General features: G+C 38.3%; 2 protein-coding genes across 6 annotated transcripts in view; one reads left to right on the top strand and one right to left on the bottom strand.

Moving 5' to 3' along the window:
• Positions 1-23,476, bottom strand: part of LOC145670574 (uncharacterized) — a 216,704-nt gene that overhangs the window by 190,982 nt on the left and 2,246 nt on the right. For 2 of the 3 annotated variants that reach the window (XM_081739458.1, XM_081739410.1), the window contains exon 1: positions 90-274. In XM_081739458.1, the coding sequence (XP_081595584.1) occupies positions 90-259 (170 nt within the window). In that variant the 5' untranslated portion in view covers positions 260-274. Of the gene's footprint in view, positions 1-89; positions 275-21,128; positions 21,540-23,476 lie in introns of those variants that run through there. The other variant, XM_081739383.1, reaches the window with a different exon arrangement.
• The window catches only part of LOC145670527 (uncharacterized), a 155,750-nt gene that overhangs the window by 7,452 nt on the left and 124,822 nt on the right, over positions 1-23,476 (top strand). The window lies entirely within an intron of this gene.

Below are 23,476 nucleotides of genomic sequence, written 5' to 3' on the forward strand. Positions count from 1 at the left end.
AAAACGAATAGCCTATAAAAAGTTATCTACTAACATACTCCAGTAACATGAAGCTTATATATATCATATATATATATACATAATCTTACCTTTCATCATGCTGTCTTGAATCTTCAGCGGTTCCTTGTTCTTGATAACATGAAGAAGAATCATCAACAGAAACAACAATTTCAGTTTTGCGACGTTTAGCGGCGGCTCGAGCAGATTTTGAGCGCTTATTTCGTTTTCTGGTTTTTGATAAAGGTCGTTTACGAGCCATTTTGTATTTGCAGTATATCAGCTCACGCCTGATTGGTAACACCTTCAATTCGTTAGCAGCGTTGCCAGACTCACATCCCAGAATTATTCCAAAACCTGATCGAAATTATGCTAAATTCGGTCAAATTATGCTAGATTCTCATAATTACCAACTCAGATGTTTTTAAAGAAAGAAAAAAAACGGAGTTGAGATACGATAACGTAACTTAAAATACGCAGAGCGCAAGAATGCTAGGATAGAACTCAATAATTCACACACCAAATCTTTAACTCAACTAAACTAGTGCAGTCGTTGCCAGATTCACAGCTTGGAATTATTCTGAATAGTTTTTCATTTAAAGAGCAGGAAAAGCTTGGCTTCTAAGAATAAAGAAAGAAAAATATGTTGCATAAATGAATGCAAAGTGTTTGTTTACACATTTTGAAAGAAAATGACTTCACAGTCAAAGGATTAGAAAACCCTGGGTGAAGCTTAAAAATAGCAAAAATGCATCTCTAGGGTGGACTGGGTCAAACACATGGCGAAAGGTGTTTCATCTTAACGTCAAGAAGCTACCGTCTCCAATAAAATTCGTTTTCTAAGGCCCCCTTCGTTCGCGGCCACTGAGTGGAAACACTGAGTTGCGCCACTGCTTCTGAAAAGACAAGCAACCGACAGCAGGTACCAAGGGTTCTTGTTATTTTCTGTCCCCCCCCCTTTTATTGCCCAAGTTATGAGTGGTGTTGCCAGGACACACGCAAATACACGGAACACGCAGAAACACACATACAGCCGTTCATGGTTCGAGATTTCAGTGTCCATTCGGCGACTATCCGGTTCATATAGTTCGTAGAAGCATTTCCATTGTCTCAAGTTATTCCACTTTGAGATGGCTGTTAATAGTAAGCAAGCACTTCTTATTTTGCTGCTCAAAAAGAAGAAACGTAGAGGGAAAAAACGAATGTCCGTGCATCCTATGCTATCAACGAGATTGCAAACTGGCCTGTATCATACTTTGTATCGTGATCTCTGTGCAGACAAAATGAAGTTCTTTAACTACTTCCGTATGTCGAAACCTTCATTTGATGAACTCCTGGAGTTAATACGGACAGATATTACAGAGTCGAGATGGAATATTATTCTTGGGACACAATTGATTACAGAAAACCGCTTCTCCCTACCTATTACCGTTTTTACCTTATATAGTAAAGGGGGGCAAGAGTACGTGGGGGGCAAGGATACGATTCCCTAAAATCAGGTGAATATATTCGCGTATGGCAATAATGCGTCACGTGGAGTTTGATGTTAATGGCGTCTAGAGCCTAAACAAGTTTGAGTTTGCTGCGGCAAACTACAATCTATCTAGGTAATTATTTATGTTTTTCTAATAGTTTGATATAATATTGGGACATAAGTAGTTAATGAATAACTTACACAATTTTATAACGATTTCAAAGTACTATAAAGCGTTAGTTTCTAACATATCCATTGTTTGAGAGGATGGAGTAAATTGCCTTTCTTCCAACAGTTGGCTGTACAACATCACGGCAGTGTTGCCAACCATTTTTTCGAAAAATCAGGAAAATTCTTATCCAAAATCCAGGAAAAATCCAGGAGATACAACTTAATACTTAAAGATTGTAATTAGGATGATTACTTTTTTTACAAGGCAAACAGTGAACCCATCAATGATTATACTAACCAATAAAAGGCTAATTATCTTTATCTGCGTACATGTCAGCATTGACTCTGCTGGTCAGAGAGCGATTTACAGGGGATCCTAGCCTAAGTTGTTAGAAGTGAGACTTCTTGTGTGCAGCAATCCTTGCAAAGTTTGAATATCAAGTCTGTCTGTTTCGCTTTCATCAAATTTACGATTGAAAATACTTTTTCTACAGTGACACTTGAGGAAGGCAGAGCCATTTCTACAGTGAATCAATGAAATGTGTGAAATTTTACTTATATGAAAGGATGTAATCCCCCTAAGAAAAATCTGAAATGACGCTCCTGACAAGCATCCAAAAATCTTGAACAGAAACATTTTCAGTTTACAAATCTGTGTTTCGGAATAACCGCCATTCAGTGTCTACTTGTTGCAATTTACTCTATTCTATATCATTAAGAAAGTCAGCTACGAGAGGAGCAATTGATTGTGCCGATTTCTTCATCTCATTTGATAGGCTAATCATCTCCAAATGTTTCATGATGAGATCATGAGGCGTATCTTCTCTCTCGAGTTGAGTTTAGTTTAACGTCCCGTTCAACAGCAAGGTTATGCAAGACGTGGACCTACTGATTAACGTGGAATCCGAACTACATAAGGTCCCACCGGGAATTGAACCCGGTCCTTCCACGCCAAAATTGTGTACGCTAACCGCTTAACCACGGATGAGCTCATATCTCTCTCGAATTTGATGTACTGCTTCAATATATAATTCAAGTCAGCTGAGTTATAAATCTTGCAGTCCATAATTTGGGAGATTTCTTGGTGCCATTGATAGGGAAACTTTCGCTGTAAAGTACATTTCATCTGTAGATAAGAACTTCTTTTGGTTTCTGAATCTACATTTTCTAAGAGCTTTCGGATAATGCGCAAAACCAGGAGTTTTTAACATTTTTAAAAGAAAAATCAGTAGACCAGGAGATAACTTGAAAAACCAGGAAATCTCCTGGAATATCAGGAGACCTGGCAACACTGCATCACGGGAAAGTCAATTGTGTAGTGAGGGGGGCAAGGGTACGCAGATAGCTACGGGGCAAGGGTACGCGTGCGTACTCTTGCCCCTTCTGTTCTATGAAAAAGAATCCAATTTGATTTAGATCTAACAACCAAAAAAGAACGTAGATTCCGTTGTAATAGAGAGTGACGGCAAACTTTACGAATACTAGTTCCCATATGTAGCCTCTAACGTTAAGAATTCTGAAGAATCCTGATATTTTCTTATGTACGAGGGATATTTTTTTATTCTAAATACCATTCCTTACATAAAATATCTAAGGTGGTGTTTGAGTTTTCGAAACAGATAAACGTGTGAGGTAGTTACATCTGCAGTTATTGAATAACGTTACGCTTGCTTATTTTATTCAGGTTTCAGAAATACTACACTTTGTCCTCTTTTATCTTATATGTCAGTGGTCTTCAGTAATAAATTTCAATGGGCCTTATGCAGAGTCGTTCTGATGCGTGATTAGTGCCTTACTAAAAAGTTCGACTACCATATGTTTCCTGTAGTAGTCAGTCCTTTAGTAATCATACGTTAAAACGACTCTGCATAAGAAGGTATCAGTCCAATGATTGGTATGGGATCCTATAAAGATATATGAAGCTAACCTAACCTAACATTTGACAATATGTAGCTTCATCAAGGATAGGTCGAGAAGTTTTCAAGTTACCCTCGTAGGTGACAAGCATTCTGTAACTGATGGAATAAGCTGAATTTGGAAAATATTTTTATAAAGGGTCTACATATTATCTGATTCTTTTGTATCCTATGCATTCCCATTACTGATATAAGGGGAATTAAGGATTTTTACTTTCTTTTTTTAAATGAGAATCTGCAACGGCTTTAGATACAATAAAGCCAGTAGACCTATTTACCGAAGAAATGGAGAACGAATTAGTGGAATATATCACATTACTGGATCAATTCTTCTATGACTTAACTTTAAAAGATCTAAGAAGAATGGCATACAAATTTGCTGAACGTGACTATTTGCCCCATATCCTTTAGCCATGTGAATCGAATGGCAGGAAAAGATTGGACAGAATCTTTCCGTCGTAGACATTTAACAATTGCTTTGCGACAGCCTTCAAAGACTGATCTGGGAAGAGCTCATGGTTTTAGCAAGCCACAAGTTGAATGTTTTTTAAATTGTCTAAAAGATCTTGTAAGACAAAACGGCTTTTCTCCACGGGATATCTACAACATGTACGAAACTCTCATAAATACGGTTCCTCATAAAGTTCAAAAGTCGACTAAAAATCAGTTGTGAATAAAATTGTATCTAGTGATTTTGGAGTTAACATAACAGCTGTTTCCTGGTGAGTGCATATGGTTCCTTTATTCCCCAGATATTTCCCACAAAACAAATGAAACAAGAATTATTCGATGGCTCGCCGCCGGGTTCTGTGGGCATATCTAATTCTGGTTCATCAACTCACAACTTTTCGTAGAATGGTTATATTATTTACACCAACATGTGCGATCAAATTCGGTTACGAAAATCACTAGATACGGGCAATCAGACCTCTCACATTTCAATCGAAGCGATTGATTTCTGCAGGCAAAATGGGATAGTGATGTTGAGTTTACCACCAAATTCCAGTCATAATTTGAAACCATTAGATCGCTTCTTTTTTGACCCGCTGAAATCCTGGTATTCAACAGTGTGTGATAAATGGATGGGGAATCATCCATCCCGCCTAATTCCAAGTTGCGAGTTTGTTTACTGAGGCTTACTACAAAGCTGCAACCATTGGTATCCAGCCTTCAAGAATCTGGAGTTGTCCTACTGAATCCAGATGTGTTCACTGAAGAAGATTTTCTTCCTTCTATTGTGAATGTGGTACACTTAAATGTAGAAGCCAGGTCTGAAGACGAAAGCATTCCTGAAGCAACAAATCAAGCATCAGATCTGACTAGAGCCCAAAATCTTTCATTGGATGATTCACTGGAAGTAAAAAGGGACCCATGCGGTGCATCCAGATCAAACATTTCTTTGCCAGTTGCTCGTCCTCCTCCATCTGTTAACAAACCTTTAAACAGTAACGCTAGATCCTCACTAGAAGCAAGCAAGAGCTCGTTCGAACTGTCCACTTCAAACATTCTTTTGCCGGTTGCTCGTTCTCATTCATCTGTTACCAAATCTTCAACCAATAACGCTATATCCTCACTAGAAGCAACCAAGAGCTCATGCGGACTTTCCACTTCAAACACTCTTCTGCCGGTTGCTCGTTTTCATTCATCTGTTACCAAATCTTCAACCAAGCAAGAGCTCATGTGGACTTCGTTTTCATTCATCTGTTACCAAACCTTTAACCAGTAACGCTAGATCCTCACTAGAAACAAGCAAGAGCTCATGTGGACTGTCCACTTCAAATACTTTTCTGCCGGTTGCTCGTTCTCATTCATCTGTTACCTAACCTTCAACCAGTAACGCTGGATTCTCACTAGAAGCAAGCAGGAGCTCATAGAGATTTTCGACATCAAACACTTCTCTGCCGGCTGCTCGTTCATCGGTTACGAAACCTCCAACCAGTAAAGCTGGATGTTCACTGGAGGTAAGCAGGGGCCCATGTGGACCGTCCACATCATGAACTCCTTTGGTGGTTGTCAGTCCTCCTCCGACTCAACCAATAAAAAAAAATCTTGATCTTCTCGAGGTCAATCAGAGATTCTGACATCCTCTCCTTTCAAGCAGAACTTACTTCTGAAACGGCGCCCTCCAAAGAGCATAGGTAAACATCATCTTGCACCAAGAAAGCTACAACCGAAGTTGTAGCTACAACTCCTCTGGTCAGTGAGGAAGTAGTATACGAGTGTTCATTATGCAATATCATCTACAGTGATCCACCAATAGAAGACTGGATCAAGTGCGCAAGATGCCATGAATGGTGGCATGAACAATGCACATCATATAAAGGAGTAGGCACCTTCATCCGTGATAATTCTTAATGCTCTTTTGGGTGCGTACTCTTGCCCCTTTGATTTCGTACTCTTGCCCCACATATAGGGGTAAGAGTACGAATTTGAATGTTTTCATTTTACGAATTATAGTTCCTCCAAGGACAGAGGTATATAAATGTTGAGTTCACATTTCGTAAAGGAGAGTTCAAGTTTTGTGTTCCATGTAAAAGTTTTCCGTTGTAACTATTTTTTACCAAAATATATAAGTTTAATTAAAATTTGCGTACTCTTGCCCCCCTTTCCTCTAGTAATCAACGTTTAAACCGGAAGTAGTTGATTTATGCCATTTCTGGTTTAAATAGAGGGTTAAGAGGGGAGATAGGACATATATTTGAAATGTTAAATTGATTACAAAAACACTTTTCGCTATCTATTATCGTTTTTATTCTATGGCAATCAACACTGAAAGCGGAAATGGTTGATTTCTACCACTACCGATTTGAATAAAGTGTTAAAAGAGAAAATGCGAACTATTCTTAGAACGCTAAGTCGATTCCAAGGAAATCGAACTTGCTCTCTTATCGGTTTTCTTTATATAGATTAATATTGAAACCGGAAGTCGTACTGGATTTCTACCACTTCCGGTTTTAATACAGTATTAAGGATGGACATGGAAGATATTCTTGGAACAATTAATCGATTTGAGAAAACCCCTTCTTGCTATCTATTATGGCTTTCGCTCTATAATGGCAACGTTAAAACCGGAAATGGTTGATTTTTACCACGTCCGGTTGATTAATCGTCTCCATTAACGAACTCGGACGAGATACCATAATCGCTCCACATATCAATTGCAAAAACAGAATATAACAATTTGGCATTTGTCCAAGAGTTATCGTAGGAGTAACGGACGGACGGACTAAGAATACAATATTATAAGTCCCGTTACGTGATAATAATAATAGTTATAAACGTATCCGGAAATGATTCATTTGGCATAAGGGGTGGCTGCTAATCTGGTGATTAATATAAATGACTAATACACAAAGAACAAAACATAAGAAACGACTAGGCAGAGTTGGATTTACCACTAGGCCCGAGTCTAGGGGCGCAACGTTTTGAGGGGAGCACTTTGAATAAAAATTTAATTAGCAAGACGAAGAAAAGTGCAAAATATATTATTATTATTATTATTATTATTATTATTATTATTATTATTATTATTATTATTATTATTATTATTAATAATAATAATAATAATAATAATAATAACAGAAGTCAAACAGTCTCCAAATAATAATTGATTTAGCAAGTCTATTGGCGTCAATCATTGGTCGTCGAAGCTAAATAGAATTTTAACGTTCTACTTGCAGTAGACAGGAGCGAAAAGGCGGGTAATTATGGTGTATTGCACTTCCCTCGCAACCCTCTGTGCATGTGCTCCTCAACACCTTGTCACAATATAAATCTAGATAAAGTTCAACAATCCAACAAGGGCGCTTATGTTGTGGTTTACAGGGGGGGGGCAGTATAAGCGACGTTTCAAAAATAGTTTCAAATTTTGCTGTAACTAATGTAAAAATTCTATTGGATTTTCGATATTCTGAAGTACAATTACCTCTAGGGGGGCGATCGCCCCACCTTGTCCCTCCTGATGGGCGCCCTTGCAATCCGGTTATTTTATTCCCTTTAATGAAATTCTTAGTGTTGGAATATTCAGATTATTACGGGCGAAAATTGAAAACGAATTTATTTCATTATTGCGCCTAAGCATATCGTAAAACTCATCATTCTCTGTAACAATTTCAAACAACACGAAAAGATCGTGAATTTATAGTAATTAAAGTCTTTCTTCACAACATATGTAAAATGAAAATTCATTAAAATTTCTACTAAAACGAAATAAAGGTATGCCTAAAATAAGTTTTTCATTATTATTATCTATTGTGTTAAAAATTTTCCCCATCGGGGAGGGGTAGTAATCCCGCGACTAGGGCAGGCACGGAAAGATCAAGTGTGCATGTTTCGTCTGATTAGCACCTTTTCTTCTTTTCTTTCTTCTTCTTCTTCTTTTTTTAACAACATATACATACATTGGCATCAGGGACGTACGCAAGGGGGGGACCTGGGGGTCCGGACCCCCCCCCCGAAATTACGACTTTTTAAAAATTTAGCCTAATTTTAGGGGCAATTTTAGGAATTTTAATATAAAATACCTTCATATTTAGTTTGGACCCCCCCCCCCGAAATAAATTCCTGGGTACGCTACTGATTGGCATCGAGATACACTGGCAACCTTGTGCGGTGACCGCCACTGCAGTATCCCCGTACGAAGGCTACAATTTAAAGCAATGCTTTTCCTCGAGTGACGGACACTGAGAGTTGCTCGAGACAGTTGCGCGAGAGCGGTCGGTGGCGGCAATCGTTTTAGTGGAAGCAACTGCAGTGGAAGCAAACGAAGGCAGCAATTTAAAGCAATGCTTCACAAGCAGTTGCTCCACCGAGTTGCGCCACTGCAGTGGATGAATATGAAGAGGGTGTAACTCATTTTCAGAAAAACTAAATTGTTTTTACTCCCACGCCCCTTCTCTAAAAGCATCGGTAAAGGGATGACCTGCCGTTTCAAACTTGCGTCGAACAATAAGACTGCCTGTATGGTTTACCGACTGTACGAATCAATGGGAGAGGATACATTTCTGTCTTTCTTTTTTTCCCCAGACCAACTTCTTTCTCAACTCCAGATTTTTCTTATAAACTTGCTGAAATTATGCTAGATTTGGACAGGATGCTAAAAGCAAGATGCTAGATGCTAAAGATATGCAAATTATGCTAGATCTGGCACCGCTGCTAGTTACACTGCGAAATAGGTGATAGTAGGACCTTGTAGTTGTAGAACATCCCATCGAAAATGCGAGTGGCGCTAGCGTACAGATGTTCCTTTTAAAATGTTAACACTTTGCGCATTTATTCTCGAAATACATAAAGTACGTTGGTAATACATGTTGAAGTATAATATCGAGAGGAAGAAGACATTTCAGTGTTTAGAATGATATATAAATGTTGAAGATCGCTGGCCTCTTTCGACAAATATAAGTAATCAAAAAACGGATTTGCGCTGTGGTGTGCAGTTTAGTTGTATTTTAACATTCCAATATCTAGTTCTTAAGATAATTAAAAACAAATCAAGCTTCAAGAAAAATTTAATACTATTTCATTCTAATCAATAATAATCAGGGAATGACATATTCAAGTTTCGAAACGAAATTTTTATTAATTATTTCACTACATTAGAACAAATTTTAATTAATTATTAATTAATTATATAAGCGTATATTGATTATATCAACCTAAAATTTATCATTATTACTATTAAATACATTGCTATAATGTTATATACTCAGATCATTTCGATAAATTACGTTCTTTAGTAATTCTGAGTAGAATGCCAACGCCCTTAACGTGGAATCCGAACCACGTGAGCTTCCACTGGGTAACGAAAGTTTAAGTGTGTCTGCCTCGTATATGTTCAAATTCCAATTTCTACAGGATTTTTAATAGTAACCCTGCATCGTAACACACAGTTAGGGAATTACTTGAATTAAGATTAACAGCACAAGGTCTTGTGGTACAAATGACTTCCACAGCAGTTAAAATGTGCTGACCACATATCACAAACTGTAAGCCGGTGGCTGGTCATAGCCTCTTCTGGCTTTTAATCAAAGGAGCTTTTAGTACATTCATGATCGGATTATTTTCGTATTTTTATTTCAGCGATGACCAAACTAGAACACGCATAGCATTAGAGGAATGCGGTTTTAATTGTAGCACGCGGTGTGTCTTGAGGTGGCTCATGAAGATTAAAAATAAAAGCAATTACAACACAGCCGTTTATGAACAGCAAGTCAACAATGTGCACGTAAAAAGTGATACCCAGGCGCAGAGTCGTCATTTGGGGAGGGCAAGGGAGGCAGTTACCCACACTGATTTCAAGACATACTTGCTTTTTAACAAATAGTATAACAATATACTAGTAAAAAAAAATTAAATGTTATGCATAGGAATACTACAGTTTGCTCAACGTAGCTCTACAGTAATATTATGCAGAAGATACTACAGGTTGGCCACCGTAGCTCTACAGTAATATTATACATAGGTGTACTACAGGTTGCCAAACGCAGCTCTACAGTAATATGATGCAGAAGAGTACTACAAGTTGGTCAACGTAGCTCTACAGTAATATTAAGCATAGGAGTCCTACAGGTTGGCCAACGTAGGTCCACAGTAATATTATGCACAGGAGTACTACAGGTTGGACAACGCAGCTCTTACAGTAATATTATGCAGAAGAGTACTACAGGTTGGTCAACGTAGCTCTACAGTAATACTAAGCATAGGAGTTCTACAGGTTGGCCAACATAGGTCCACAGTAATATTATGCACAGGAGTACTACAGGTTGGACAACGAAGCTCTTACAGTAATATTATGCAGAAGAGTACTACAGGTTGGTCAACGTAGCTCTACAGTAATACTAAGCATAGGAGTTCTACAGGTTGGCCAACATAGGTCCACAGTAATATTATGCACAGGAGTACTACAAGTTGGACAACGCAGCTCCTACAGTAATATTATTCTTAAAAAAGAAGAAGACGAAGAAATGAACATAAGAACGTGGTTTAGCTCTTCGTTGAAGTTTTCACACCAACATTTCGGAAGGAGATGTTGAAAGAATACACGATATTTTTAAATATTTAGTCAGGGAAGCTGGCTGTGGGAATTAACACGTTACATATTGGAGGTAGAGGTCTGCTGGGGCTCGGGCCTACAAAGCATAGATCACTTCGGGCTCTGGCCGGGCTTGGGCCGTAAATTTTTTAAATATACAACCATATTTCTTGGGATTTTTCTGGCCAAACTTTGTAAATAGACTGTACAACAATATTTATGGGATCGTTCTTTCTCGAAAACTTTTAAAGTACACCTGAAAAATTAAGCCTCTAATTGTTGTAAATAAAAATGCAATTTTGCCTTAATTATTAAGTTTCTGTAATTCGGGCTTGTTTCGGGCCCATTTGACTATCACACGAGCTCAAGCCTAAAGGCTAGAACATATTTCGGACTCGGGTCGGGCCTCAAATATAAATTCACGGGCCGGACCAGGCTCCGGCTAAAAATTCCAGCCCGTGCAGATCTCTGATCGGAGGCTATGTATCATTTTAATCAGTAACGTGCGCACAGGGTGTTTCGGGATTTTAACTCTTCCTTGAGCAAGACATTATGCAAAAATAAATATTTATCAAATTAAAATATGTTTACAAACGCCTGATATTACATAAATTCAGGAGCTTAAACTCTCCCCCCGCATGAGGAACTCACGAGACGCCACTGATCCTAATCCAGAAATTGTAATTTCAGGTTTTGTTACGGAGGCGACACGTCTCTAAACCGACATAACTATTTCCACTCACACTTTTCACTATTATATTACCGTACAATTGATAAAAATGTAGTCTTGTTAAAAAAAAAAAAAAAATACCACCCACCTCTCTTTGATCATTCCTATTCACTTACACAGTTGGAATTAAACCAAACAAAATGGACTTTATTTGCCCGAGATCTTACAGCCAAAGTATTAGAATTTCGTACGCATTATGGCCTTTTTAAACAAGATAGGTGGCCAAGATTTTTTCAACAAGACTGTATTTGTCACACTAAGGGGGGTAACTGCATCTGGATCACCCTAAATAGAGCACTTGTCTTAATCACAAGTACACTGCCATTGCTGGTAGATCACATTTTGCCGGGGGGGAAAAAAAATCAAAAAATCGAAAACTCCATACACTTCCGTCTGCTTTGTTAAGCAACATTTATCATCCTCTTCTATGTCGTTCAACAGCAAGTTTTCTTCTTAAGGGACCGTGGTGGCTCAGTGGTAGAGCGTTCACATCTACTCCATGGAGTTCCGCGTTCAATCTCAGCTTTCACCAAGTGAACTTTGTGGTAGACAAACACCGTGTGCGTGGGTTTCCTCTGGGTTCTGCAGTTTCCTTTCACTTTCTTCATTCCACCAGTTCATTCATTTCTCATCATTACTGTCTCCTTTAGCGTAGCCAGCATAAAGGTGGGACGTAAAACCCGAGGATTTCATTTCATTTTTTCAAGTTTTCTTCCTCTCCCTTGCTTACCTTCTACCATACCTTTTTACCACATCACTGAGAAGACAGTTTTCTTCGCAAACAATTGTGTAATCGGTTTCTTTTAATTTTTTTCAGTTACATCTTTTTATCATTATTCCCTCATGTACTTTGTATTAAAGAACTTCGTCTTCCAAATATTTTATACTATACTCTGTCTGTGTGCCCATCCGTCCGGGAGGGGTCACAATGACTCAGTGGTAGAGCACCTACCTCTGGTGTGTGGGATCCCTGGTTCAATCCCCGGCGAAGTAAGTTTGTAGTGGACAATATCGTGTCCGTGGGTTTTCTGAGGGTATTCCCGTTTCCTCCCACTTTCTCATCCCAATAATCCTTCCATTATCATTCAATTGCCGTAATCATCCGTCTGCCTTAGAGTAAAAGGCATAATAGTGGGACGTTAAACTGAAATATTTTATTTAATTTTCCATCCGTCCGAAAGATAAGATAAAAAAAAATATGAAGAAATACTTAATGATTCACGATCGATTTTGGCTAGGATGTCAAGGGTTGATTGAGATGATATTCAAACTGAAACTGGTATAAACCAGCCTGGTTTCAATATTCTTCTAGGTCCTGTATAGAGCAAACTAGATAAGAGATAGGGAGAAGTGTTTGCTTTAAAATCGATTTAGCGTTCAAAGAAAATATATCATCCGTTCTCTTAACTCTCTATTCAAACCGGAAGTGACAGAAATGAACAACTTCCGGTGTTAACGTTGAATTGTCATAGTAAAACGATAATAGATAGTGAAAAGGGGTTTTCTGCAATCAATTAAGCGTCCCAAGAATATATGTCATATTCTTTACCAAAACCTGCAGTGATAAAATTTATTGCCTCTTCCAGTTTGAATATTAACTGAGAAATATGGCACGATTTAATCCAAATTCCGTTACGTTGTGTACACGTGGCGTTGTTGCTTGTTCTTAACACTTCATGTACCTTTTCGTGACCAAGTGGCCAACACGCGTTGTTTTGGGTTTGGGTTTCCCGTGAGAGTTTCATCCGTCGGAGACAAGACAGTAGTTCGGATCCTATTGCAAAAAAAAAGTACGTCTCGTCTCATATTACATTGTAGTTCAAAATGGCCTTATAAACTTGAACCACTCCACTTACAACTTCGGCTGTATCCCATGCAGCAAATTTTCTATTCTTCAGACTCTATGGGGAGAGGCGGTAGGACTTCATATGATTCGGATTCCACGTAAGCTGTAGGTCCTCGTCTCATACAGCCTTGCTCCTGAAATATTATTATTATTATTCGATGTTCTTATTCGAATCTCAGTTAAGTGCCTGAAGAATGAGTTCTGTGTTGAAGGTTGAAGCAACCATTTTCTACCTGGTTCCCTTGAAGAAAAAATTTGAATTAAAGCAGTGGTAAGGCCTACTACTAATTTGACTCTTGCTCATTCGTCGAAGGGGAGAAAAGACTTTTTTTTTTTAAACAATACATTGTTTCATTCTAACGAACATGAAAAGCAACCCTGTATATGCTGCTGTGAAATTAGGAATTATAGATTCTGCTCTTTTCTTGTCTCCTTGTCTTCTAGCAACGATTCGTGGTCAGAAAATGTTGTAATGAACATTGGTTACATAAATAAGTATACAGAAAGCATTTAGCAATTAAGACATATATGTCTAAAGTTTTTGTTCTTACTAATTCTGGTGCAACGAAAACTGGTCTTCAGATGAACACGGTATATAGCGGATCTCTCAAATTCAAAGATGAAGTTGAAAGGAACCGTAATATTTTATCCAAAATAAGACTGCATAAAATGTTACGGTCCGCTTGATTTAGCATTACACGACCATATTGAAATAGAGATCTTCTCAAAACCAAGAATATTTGAAGAACAACTAAACTTAATCGATAATATTGACACTACTGTAAGAAACATTGAAATGAGTACTGCCTCAAATGGATATCAATATCAGTGAAAAATGACCTACCGGAATACAGAAAGTTGTTCACTGTATATCCGACCATTTTCGATTCGGTGCTGCCACCTGGGATATCATGCTGGAAATATGGGTTTGCCAGCGGAAGCAGTGTTGTGTTTGACCTTGTAGGTGCGTGAGTGTTATCAAATGGCGTCGAAAATCAACCGGTATTTCAAGGGTTACGTAATGGCCCTTTTCCATGCTAAGGTTTCGTACGTATGTATTGTGAAACACTGTAAGGAGAATTGGTTAACACTCGGAGGACTGCTACGAAAGCTATTGTGGCCCGTTACACACAATAGGCTTCCCATGCGAAACATTTACCGACGGAAACCACCAGGAGGAGGGTTGCAAGAAAAGTGACACCCGTAGTGCTAAGGGAGATCCGTCAATTGGCGTGCCAAGAAAATCTCCCAACGCAACGTGAGTTGGACCACAGATCCCACCTCATATCGTCAACTGTGAACAAAACAATCCGCAAGCGAATCAAGTTTAGATGTATGCGGAAGGTCTGTGTATACCACCTGGCTACCGAGTCACATTGCCGAACGTAAGACGAATTGCAGGAAAGTCTATGAGAAGTACCTGGCGGATTCCAAATCGAAGAAAGTTGTCACAATGGATGAATCATATATCCATCTCACTGTTGGTGGTCACATTCGTGCGATCACATACTCTGACATTGACGGCAAGAGGCGCAGCAACTTTTTTCGTCATTACAGGGACCGTTTCCCTCGTGGCTTTATGGTTGTTACAGGATTCGAATATGAGGGTAAGTTAATGATACGCAAGGTGGACAAAACGTGAAGGTGAATGCAAGACACTTTCAAGAATCCATTCTGACGGAGAGACATCCCACAATTGTATGGAATGGACACGAACCAGGTGATGATCCATATCAACAAGGCTTCAAGTTATACCGGCTGAATATCAGTATGTTTTTATCTGAAAATGACAGAGGAATTAGGAATTCGTGTCATTCCGTTTGAAGACATTCCTGTGAAAAGCCCAGATGCCAGTCCCATGGATTTTTGCGCATTTGGACTATGGAAACGACGCCTTTAACATCGCCGCCCGCACACTTTCCATGGTGTTTGGAAAGTTTGGAGGGAGGAGTGCTGCAATGGAAACTGCGATGCCGTGTGATAGTCCACGGTGCTGGGGGTCCAATAGAACATGATCGGTTGTGGCGGCACGGTATCTCTTAAGGTGAGTACCCATCAAAAATGGAAAGCAAACAACCTTCTGTATAAGCATGATGTTTGAAGAAGAACTGAGGGCAGCAAAATTTATAGCTATAATGATAGACGAAATTCCATATTTATTTGATCATCTGCAGATCGTGGTTGTTGATAGATAATGTACGAGATAAATGGAGATATCAATAAAAAGGTTTGAGCATTTTTGTAACAGGATGAACAGATCTTGAAATCGGATGAACAGAGTTCCTTAGAGATATCTGAGTGTTTGCGTACAAAATTAAACAGTAATTTTCAATCTACACCCAGCAAAATCATTGCACGAATATTTGATCCTGGTACAGTCATAAGATGTATCAATAATGCAGGGGTGCCCACAAGGGGGGGGCTATGACGCAAATGCGTCATTGAAATATTTGGGGGGGTAAAAATCTATATAAATATGTTTGATGGGGGGGGTAAAATTAATCAAAAAGAAGATTTTTTCATGGAAGAACACCTACGGATAGACAATTGGGGGGTGCGTCATGGACATAAGGGGGGGGGGGGCACCACTGAATAATGTACAATCAAAAATGGACACGAACGACGTATACTATGGATTCTGTTTCTAAGTGGGATTTCAAGTCTCGGCAACAAGTTTTATTTATAAAAACAGAGAAGCCATTGAATGATTTCTTGAATTTGAGAACTCATTCCCACACAAAACTATACAAGAAGAGAAAGAGGGCTGAGCTACTTTTCACGAGATGATGAATTAGGTTGGTGCCTCAAAAGAAAGCTTGTGTGTGCCAGGACTTTTGCTTTTATATGAAAGAACTGATTTCGTTAACGCGAAAGGAGCATTGTATTTGCTTAGAATATTTTATTCAAAGGAAACTACAACTCTTCAGGATAATTGTTACTATACCCAGTAAGTACGCCAGAAATTTTTACTTGGGGGGGTGTTCAAAATTAAAGGAGGGGTGTGCTCTCAGAATAGTAATATATTTTTTAAACAAAAACAAGAAATCAGTATATTTTGTTACGCAACTATTTCAATACTACTACTACTACTACTAGTAATAATAATAATAATAATAATAATAATAATAATAATAATAATAATAATAATAATAATAACAGCTCTTCGCAGTGGTAGGTTCAATAAAGTAAGTTCACACATTTGAGCATTTAATACAGTGAAACCTCTCAAAATGGACATCGGTGGAACCGATTATTTGTCCGCAAATGAGAGGTGTCCCTAAAAGGAAGGGTTCTCTTTCATAACACCACACCACACATATTTATGGCATGGAAGAATAAGAAAGTTTGTCCTCTTATGAAGATGTCAACTACTGAGAGATGCCCGTTAAGAGAGGTTTCACAGTATTTGGAATTAACCTCCATTATTTTACCCAGTAATTACATGTGAATTGATTACATACGAATTATTGTAATTATTTTGCAAAATTCTGCTATTATTTCAATTTATTCACCCCACCAAGTTTTAGTGGGTGATTTTTTTTATTTTCAAAATATTAATTGGGAAAAAATTCCCTCGTCCCATGCTGAAATCACATTCGTTTAGTAATTAATACTGTACATAGTTCCAATTTCATTATTTTAATATTCTAACTCTATTGTTAACGTTAATCGTTGTAATATTATTTGATCATACATTCATTGATCAAACATTCATATTATTTGATCATTCATTTGAACATACAAGAAGCATACCACAAGACGAACATGATGAACCACACACACACACACACACACACACACACACACAACGTTGAACGGAACGTTAACTATTACGAGAGAAAACTAAAAGATTATTATGATAGAAGAAAAGAATAGACACAGAAGGTTCTCAACCCCGCCTTGAGAGCTTAAGCATCCACCAACCGTCCACTGTGCTTTAGAAAGAATAAAAGCTGAAGTGAGAATAAAGCTGACTGTTTCACATATGGCAGCAAGTACTGAAGCTTTCAGAAGAGTAATGAGTAACAAGGTTTTGCCTTTTTCCATTTACTTTTATAATATTTTTCTTAGAAAACTGCCAATGCAAAACATAAATCACACGAAAAAGTCACTTTACCTCTCGAAAAAGTAACTTTTAGTGACAAATTTGAAAAAAGTAACTTTTAGTGACCAACTTGAAGAAAAGTAAATTTTAGTTAAAAAAGTGACTCGCTATGAGCCCTGTTCCGCTCAATGAATTTACGTGAATAAAAATAGACTTTACAAAAAATTAAGCTAGCGCCAAATGCGTTCCTGTATAACACTAGATTCAGTCTAAAATATATATAATTCTTACTTCGATCGATCTCTTCATTTCTAAAAACGTTTTGACTACACCCTTCTAACGTCCGTCCGTTGATACACCACTTGCAGAACAGGCTCGAAACCAGCCACAGAGCTTTGGGGGGCAATGAATATATTAGGAGCGGCCAAGTCATTAAAAATTCTCTTACAAATATCTAAATTGCGCATTTTGTATTGAGGTCTGGAGGGGACATGAAAAATTTGGGGAGGGCCAGGCCCTCCCTAGCCCTCCTCTGGTTGCGAGCCTGTTGCAGAGTAGCACTTACCAACTGAATCTGTTATAGGCTTATTACTATATTGTCACATTTTTCCTTATTGAGAAGGAGATAGGTGAATGACCGCTCAAGACGTTGCCAATTTCAGTCATCTGCATCTGTCCATCAATCTCTTTTGTAGGAAACGACCGCGGAACCCAGGAGGGTAGGTATCAGCGGTCTGTTTTGTCAATTGTTTCGATCGAAACACCGCCCGAAACAATGAGGTCATGTGGTTCTCGAAGCCGTACATGAGAAAGAGGTCATTCCGTATTTTGAAGTGAAATAAATAAATAAGAATATTGCCTTCCTTCCTAAATGCCTAAACCTTTTTTAACTTGATGTAATAAATAACCTATATGATACTGATTGATACAATTGGATTTGGCGGAGTATTCCTTTTCCATCCAGGGGTGTGTGTAAAGAAATTTGGAGGGGTGTTAGGGGGGTGTCGGGGGGGTGTAGATTACTCCCTGACTATACCTACGATAATAGAAGTCCGAGAAGGATGCTTTTCGTTGATAAATCGAATCAAATCTTTTCAAAAGAACACAACAAAACGTCGTGATGAATTCACGGAACTAGCAATGCTTTCTGTAGAAAAGACATTAGTTTCAAGCATCAAAGACTTCAACACGAAGGGCCTTATGCAGAGTCATTCTGAAGCATGATTAGTGCCATACTAAAGAGTTCGACTAACATATGTTTCCTGCAGTAGTCAGGCCTGTAGTATGACGCTAATCATACATTAAAACAACTCTGCATACGGCGGAAAGCGTCAGTAACATATTCGTAATCAAGACAAATCATCAAGCTGATTTAATGTTCTACGACTGGTGAGCATACATATATCATTGCCTGTTTTTCTCTTATCAGGTCAACGTTCTTTTGATTGGTGTGACTCGGCCTTCTACTTTTCCCTGTTCTGAGTTTGACTTTTTATTTCCATGTACTTTTCCTTCCCTATCTGAAGCCAGATTTTTCATTTCCATTTACTTTTTCTTCCCTATCTTAAGCCAGACTTTTCATTTCCATTTACTTTTTCTTCCCTGTCTTAAGCCAGACTTTTCGTTTCCATGTACCCTTTCGCACTGCAGATTGATCCGTATGTTTCAATTGCGGTCTTCCTCTAGCTATTTTTCCTTCCATTCCCTCTATAGTAAATAGTGTATCCAATCATTCTAGCTTTTCTTTTCGAAATATTATTCAGTATACTCCTCTTTTCTCCTACAATTTCCAACGCCCTTTCATTTGACACCTTGCCCACCCATCTAATTTTGAACATTCTTCTATAGCTACACATTCCGAAGTTTTCCATTCACCGTTTTCCCTCTTCTTTTACTGTCCATGGGGCCATTCCGTATCAGTCTTCTTAAAATTCTGCGTACAGCAGCGCAATCCAAAAAAAAAAAAAAAAAAAATCGTCATTATAACTGCTATGGTGATTATTACAATGAAATCGCAAATTTTGCGTTGCGTTGACGCAAATCGTTACGGAATGTGCCCACATGCCCCACATCCATATAGTGCCACACCCACACATATGCCTTTTCTTCCATTCAATCCTGATGCTCCTAATTAGAAGCTTCTGTTTTCTTCAAAACTCATCTTCGCCTACTTGTTGTTCTTACCTATTATCGGACGTTATTTAACTCCCTCAGTAACAGAATTCTTGTATCTCTACCAACAGGTGATCTATTTTGATCTACATTTTTCTTATTTCTTTTCTAGCGCATCTCAGAACTTTTGGTTTGCTCTTGTTCATGTTCATGTTGAATTTGTTGCTAAGCACCTGTTGTACTCCGTTTGCACCTGCCTTTATTAATTTTTTTTTTCACTGCCTCCCATCATTACGATATCATCCGCAAATTTATGCGTCTGTATTTTCTGCCCATGGACAGTTATTCCTGTGCTGTCAGTGTCCTTGATTTGTTTCATTGCTTCTTCAATTACATTAAACAAAATTGGTGATGATGAGCATCCTTGCCTAACCCCTGCTGCTTTGCTTCTCTTTCTCCTTCAACCTCAGTTGTTGCCTTCTGTTCTTTGTACAGGTTATATATTACTCTTTGCTCCTTACAGTTTATTCGTGATCCCTTCCGAATCTTTGAACAATTTGGTTCATTCTACATTATCAAATGCCTTTTCCGAGTCCACAAATGCTACGTAAGTAGCTTTTCTCCCTCGAATTCTTTCTTTTGTCAATCATATGAGTGCAAGTCCGCGTTCCAATTTTCCATCTGAAACCAAACTGGTCATCTGCTAGTACAGTATTTTTAGTTTAGATTCCAATCTTCTGTAGATTAATTTTGTAATTTTTTAAGCATGCATGCATAATCGAGCTTATCGTTCTATGATCCTTGCATTTCTCAGCACCTACTGTTTTTGGTATTGCCACAATCTTCCTCTTCTGAAGTATCGAAGTACTTTCCCTTCTTCATAAATGTTAATTTATATTATAACTTTTCCCAAGCTTCCTTCCCACATCTTATCTGATTTCTGCTTGTACCTCTACATCAGGAGTTTTTCCATGTTTTAGGTTCTGTAATATTTTGTCGTACTCGGATCTGAGTATAGGTCCGAGGCCGCTTCCTTCCTTCCCTTTCCCCGGATTGTGTGCTCGCCAAGGGACGTTATCCCTCAAAACGTGGCGGGCTAAATGGCCTTAGATGCCGAAAGCCTAGAAATCTAATTCCTAAATCCTAATCGGATCTGAGTATGAAGTCTTCTCTTGCATTTCTGTGTTTAGCAGCTCCTCTAATTGTTTGTCAGTTCCGTAGAGCCTTTCCGCAGAAGTGGAAATATCGCCACTGAAACCTATCATGTAGCAAAGCAATTCAGTTTGTATTTTCGGTACCCATTTCTCTAAGATTGTAGAGCTCCTTCGTGGCTAAGCGGTTAGCGTACGCGCCTTTGGCGTGGCAGACCTGGGTTCGATTCCCGATGGGAGCTCATGTGGTTCGGACACCACGTTAATCAGTAGCTCCACGTCTCATATAGCCTCGCTGCTGAAGGGGACGTAAAACTCAAAATCAGCTCATTCTCTAAAATGGTGTTTTATGTCCTCCCACCTTATTTGTTTATCCACAAGTCTCTTTGCAAACGTTTCTCGAGTAGAACTATTGAGCCGTTCCGGATAGTAAGGGCGAATTTAGTATGTGGGATTGATGTTGAGTTCGACCTTTGTATGCCCCGGGCATATTTCCCAAGCAACTACTGTAAATTAATCTCGTCAGAAATAATGTATCAATGATGGCAAAATGCTTATGATGATGATAATACTTATTCGAACAATTTGTCATTACTTGAATATGAAATTATATGAATATTAATATTAGCAAATATAAAAGTAAAAACGGTTCTTACCTAATGCTGCTATTGTACCAAGATGACGAAAGAGCTTGATTATCTTCATCAACAGGCGTTCCTTCGTCACTGTTTAGCCGCTGATGTTCAGCAGTCTTTGTACTGGTACTCGGTTGAGCTTGAGAGTGTATATGTTTCTTCCGATTCCAGTATATAACATCTCTACACCTTCTTACAATTTTATTATCCATGATATCCGGAATACCTTTTATTTTAGAAATCTCTTCTTTAATAATTTTATCCGGGCTTTCGTACGGGCTTTGTAATGCTCGTTCTTTACAATTTTCCCGGAGGATGTGTCTCTGAATCTTTGACAGGTATTTGGGATGGTTATGCTGACCTGTCTGCTTCAAGAAAGTACTTCCGTCAATAGTAGTAACAACAGTAGCACAACACATTTTTGCCGTACACCTGAAAAAAAAAAAAGATATTGATACATATTGTATATAAAACATATTAATGTGATGAGAAATGACATCAAATGAGAAAATTTATTTTTTCTTTAATTTGGAATTCGTTGGAATTTAAGAAACCTATCGTTAAACACATTTAAAATAGGCTGAATTCACTCATTTTTCTGATTGGTTTTAGCCTTAAACAATAGCCCTCTCGCTAGTCTAGTAGCTAACGCGTGCACCTTGGATGCGCGTGGTCCTAAGTTCGATTCCCGGTGGGAGAACATTAAAAAAATTTGAACACGGTGATTCAGATTCCACTTTAAATTGCATATGAGCCACATCTCATCTAAAAGAAAAAAAAAGACGCTAAACTTCAAGAACCGGATACAATACCTCAAGCAATAGGCCCTGATTGTGAACCCTGAAAGACGGAAAGCATACTCATAAAAGTCAAAACCTATCCTTTAACAGTTTTTTAAAGTGGGGTGAATTCATCTTTTACCCGGCCTATGAAATGAAATCTTTGAGTTTTACGTCCCACGGTTATGCCGGTTGGACTAAAGGAGACGGTGATGATGAGTGATGAATGAAATGGTGGAATGAAGAAAGTGGGAGGAAACGGGAGAACCCCGAGAAAACCCACACACACGGTGTTTGTCCACCACAAAGTAAACTTGGCGGGGGCTGGGATCGAACCTGGGCTCTACCACTGAGCCACCGCGGCCCCTTACCCTGCCTAATTTCAATCCAAAGTTATAAGGATAATTCGTATTATTTTAAACAAAATCCACACAATCAAAGATTTTTTACGATATTTGTAGTGAAACGTATTTTTCAAATGGGTAAATTCACAAACTTCCAAATAATTAATCACTTACTTAATTTTCTGCACCAGTTTCAGTTCCAAGTAGTAATGGTGTTTAGAAAATCTGAAATGAAATTGCGCTATACTTAATCAGATAAATAGTTGTTGACTTGAATTCATTATTCTTCTGAACCGATTTCTTAGGTAAACTTGAAAGAAATTGCGAAAATTGGACAAACGCTTGTCATGCTGAGTGGTAGGTGGCAGGACAAACGCGTGTCATGCTAGGTTATGCTGCTTCTTTCTTAAAACAAAAGAAAAACTGACACAGCGTTCACTGATGTCTTGTTTGATTAGTCTGCCTCAAAGGCAGGTTCTAGCGTAAGGACTAAGGCAGTAAAAGAGGAGAGGGTGGCCATTTTCTTTTCCATAAAGTTATTTCAAAATGCCATGGAAACTGAGGGCCTTATGCAGTCATTTTGTCGTATGATTAGCGTCATACTAAAGGCCTGACTACTGCAGGAAACATATGTTAGTAGAACTCTTTAGTATGGCACTAATAACGCGTCAAAACAACTCTGCATAAGGCCCTTAGAATTTAAGAAACTTGACAAAAGTGGTGTTTAATTGACTATTAGGATCAGGGATACAGCGTACACAAACACAAACAATGAATCAATTATGATTTCACTACACATACTGTATATTCAGTTGCATACGTCACTTAATACCCTCCAGTACATTACAATGTTAGATACTATGCAGAAACTTTACTACAAGTAATGTTTAACTAGTTACGTTGAGTAACTTGTGCTAAAGAAAAGGTTTCGAAGGATTTGTTGTTTCACGGTTTGGCAAATAACAGAAAAATAAAAAGACAATAGGCCTATCAGAATGTGATATTCACTGGTCTAGCACGTACAAAGAACTGCGAGACGAAATGACCAGCGCCTTTGAAATGTCTATTTTAAGGTAGTTTGACCGACCGTTTTGTGACAGTATAAAAGTGAAATGAAATCTTTAATTTAAGGGGGTTGACTACTAAATATTTTTCAAAACCTAACCATTTTTCTCTTGACCGTTTTTCGTAAATTAAAAGAGATAATGAAATGTAACTTACCACAATAATAGATAATGTTATTCTA

Source organism: Thermobia domestica, chromosome 2 (genome assembly GCF_964235325.1).
Source record: "Thermobia domestica chromosome 2, izTheDome1.hap1.1, whole genome shotgun sequence".
Classification (NCBI taxonomy): domain Eukaryota; kingdom Metazoa; phylum Arthropoda; class Insecta; order Zygentoma; family Lepismatidae; genus Thermobia; species Thermobia domestica.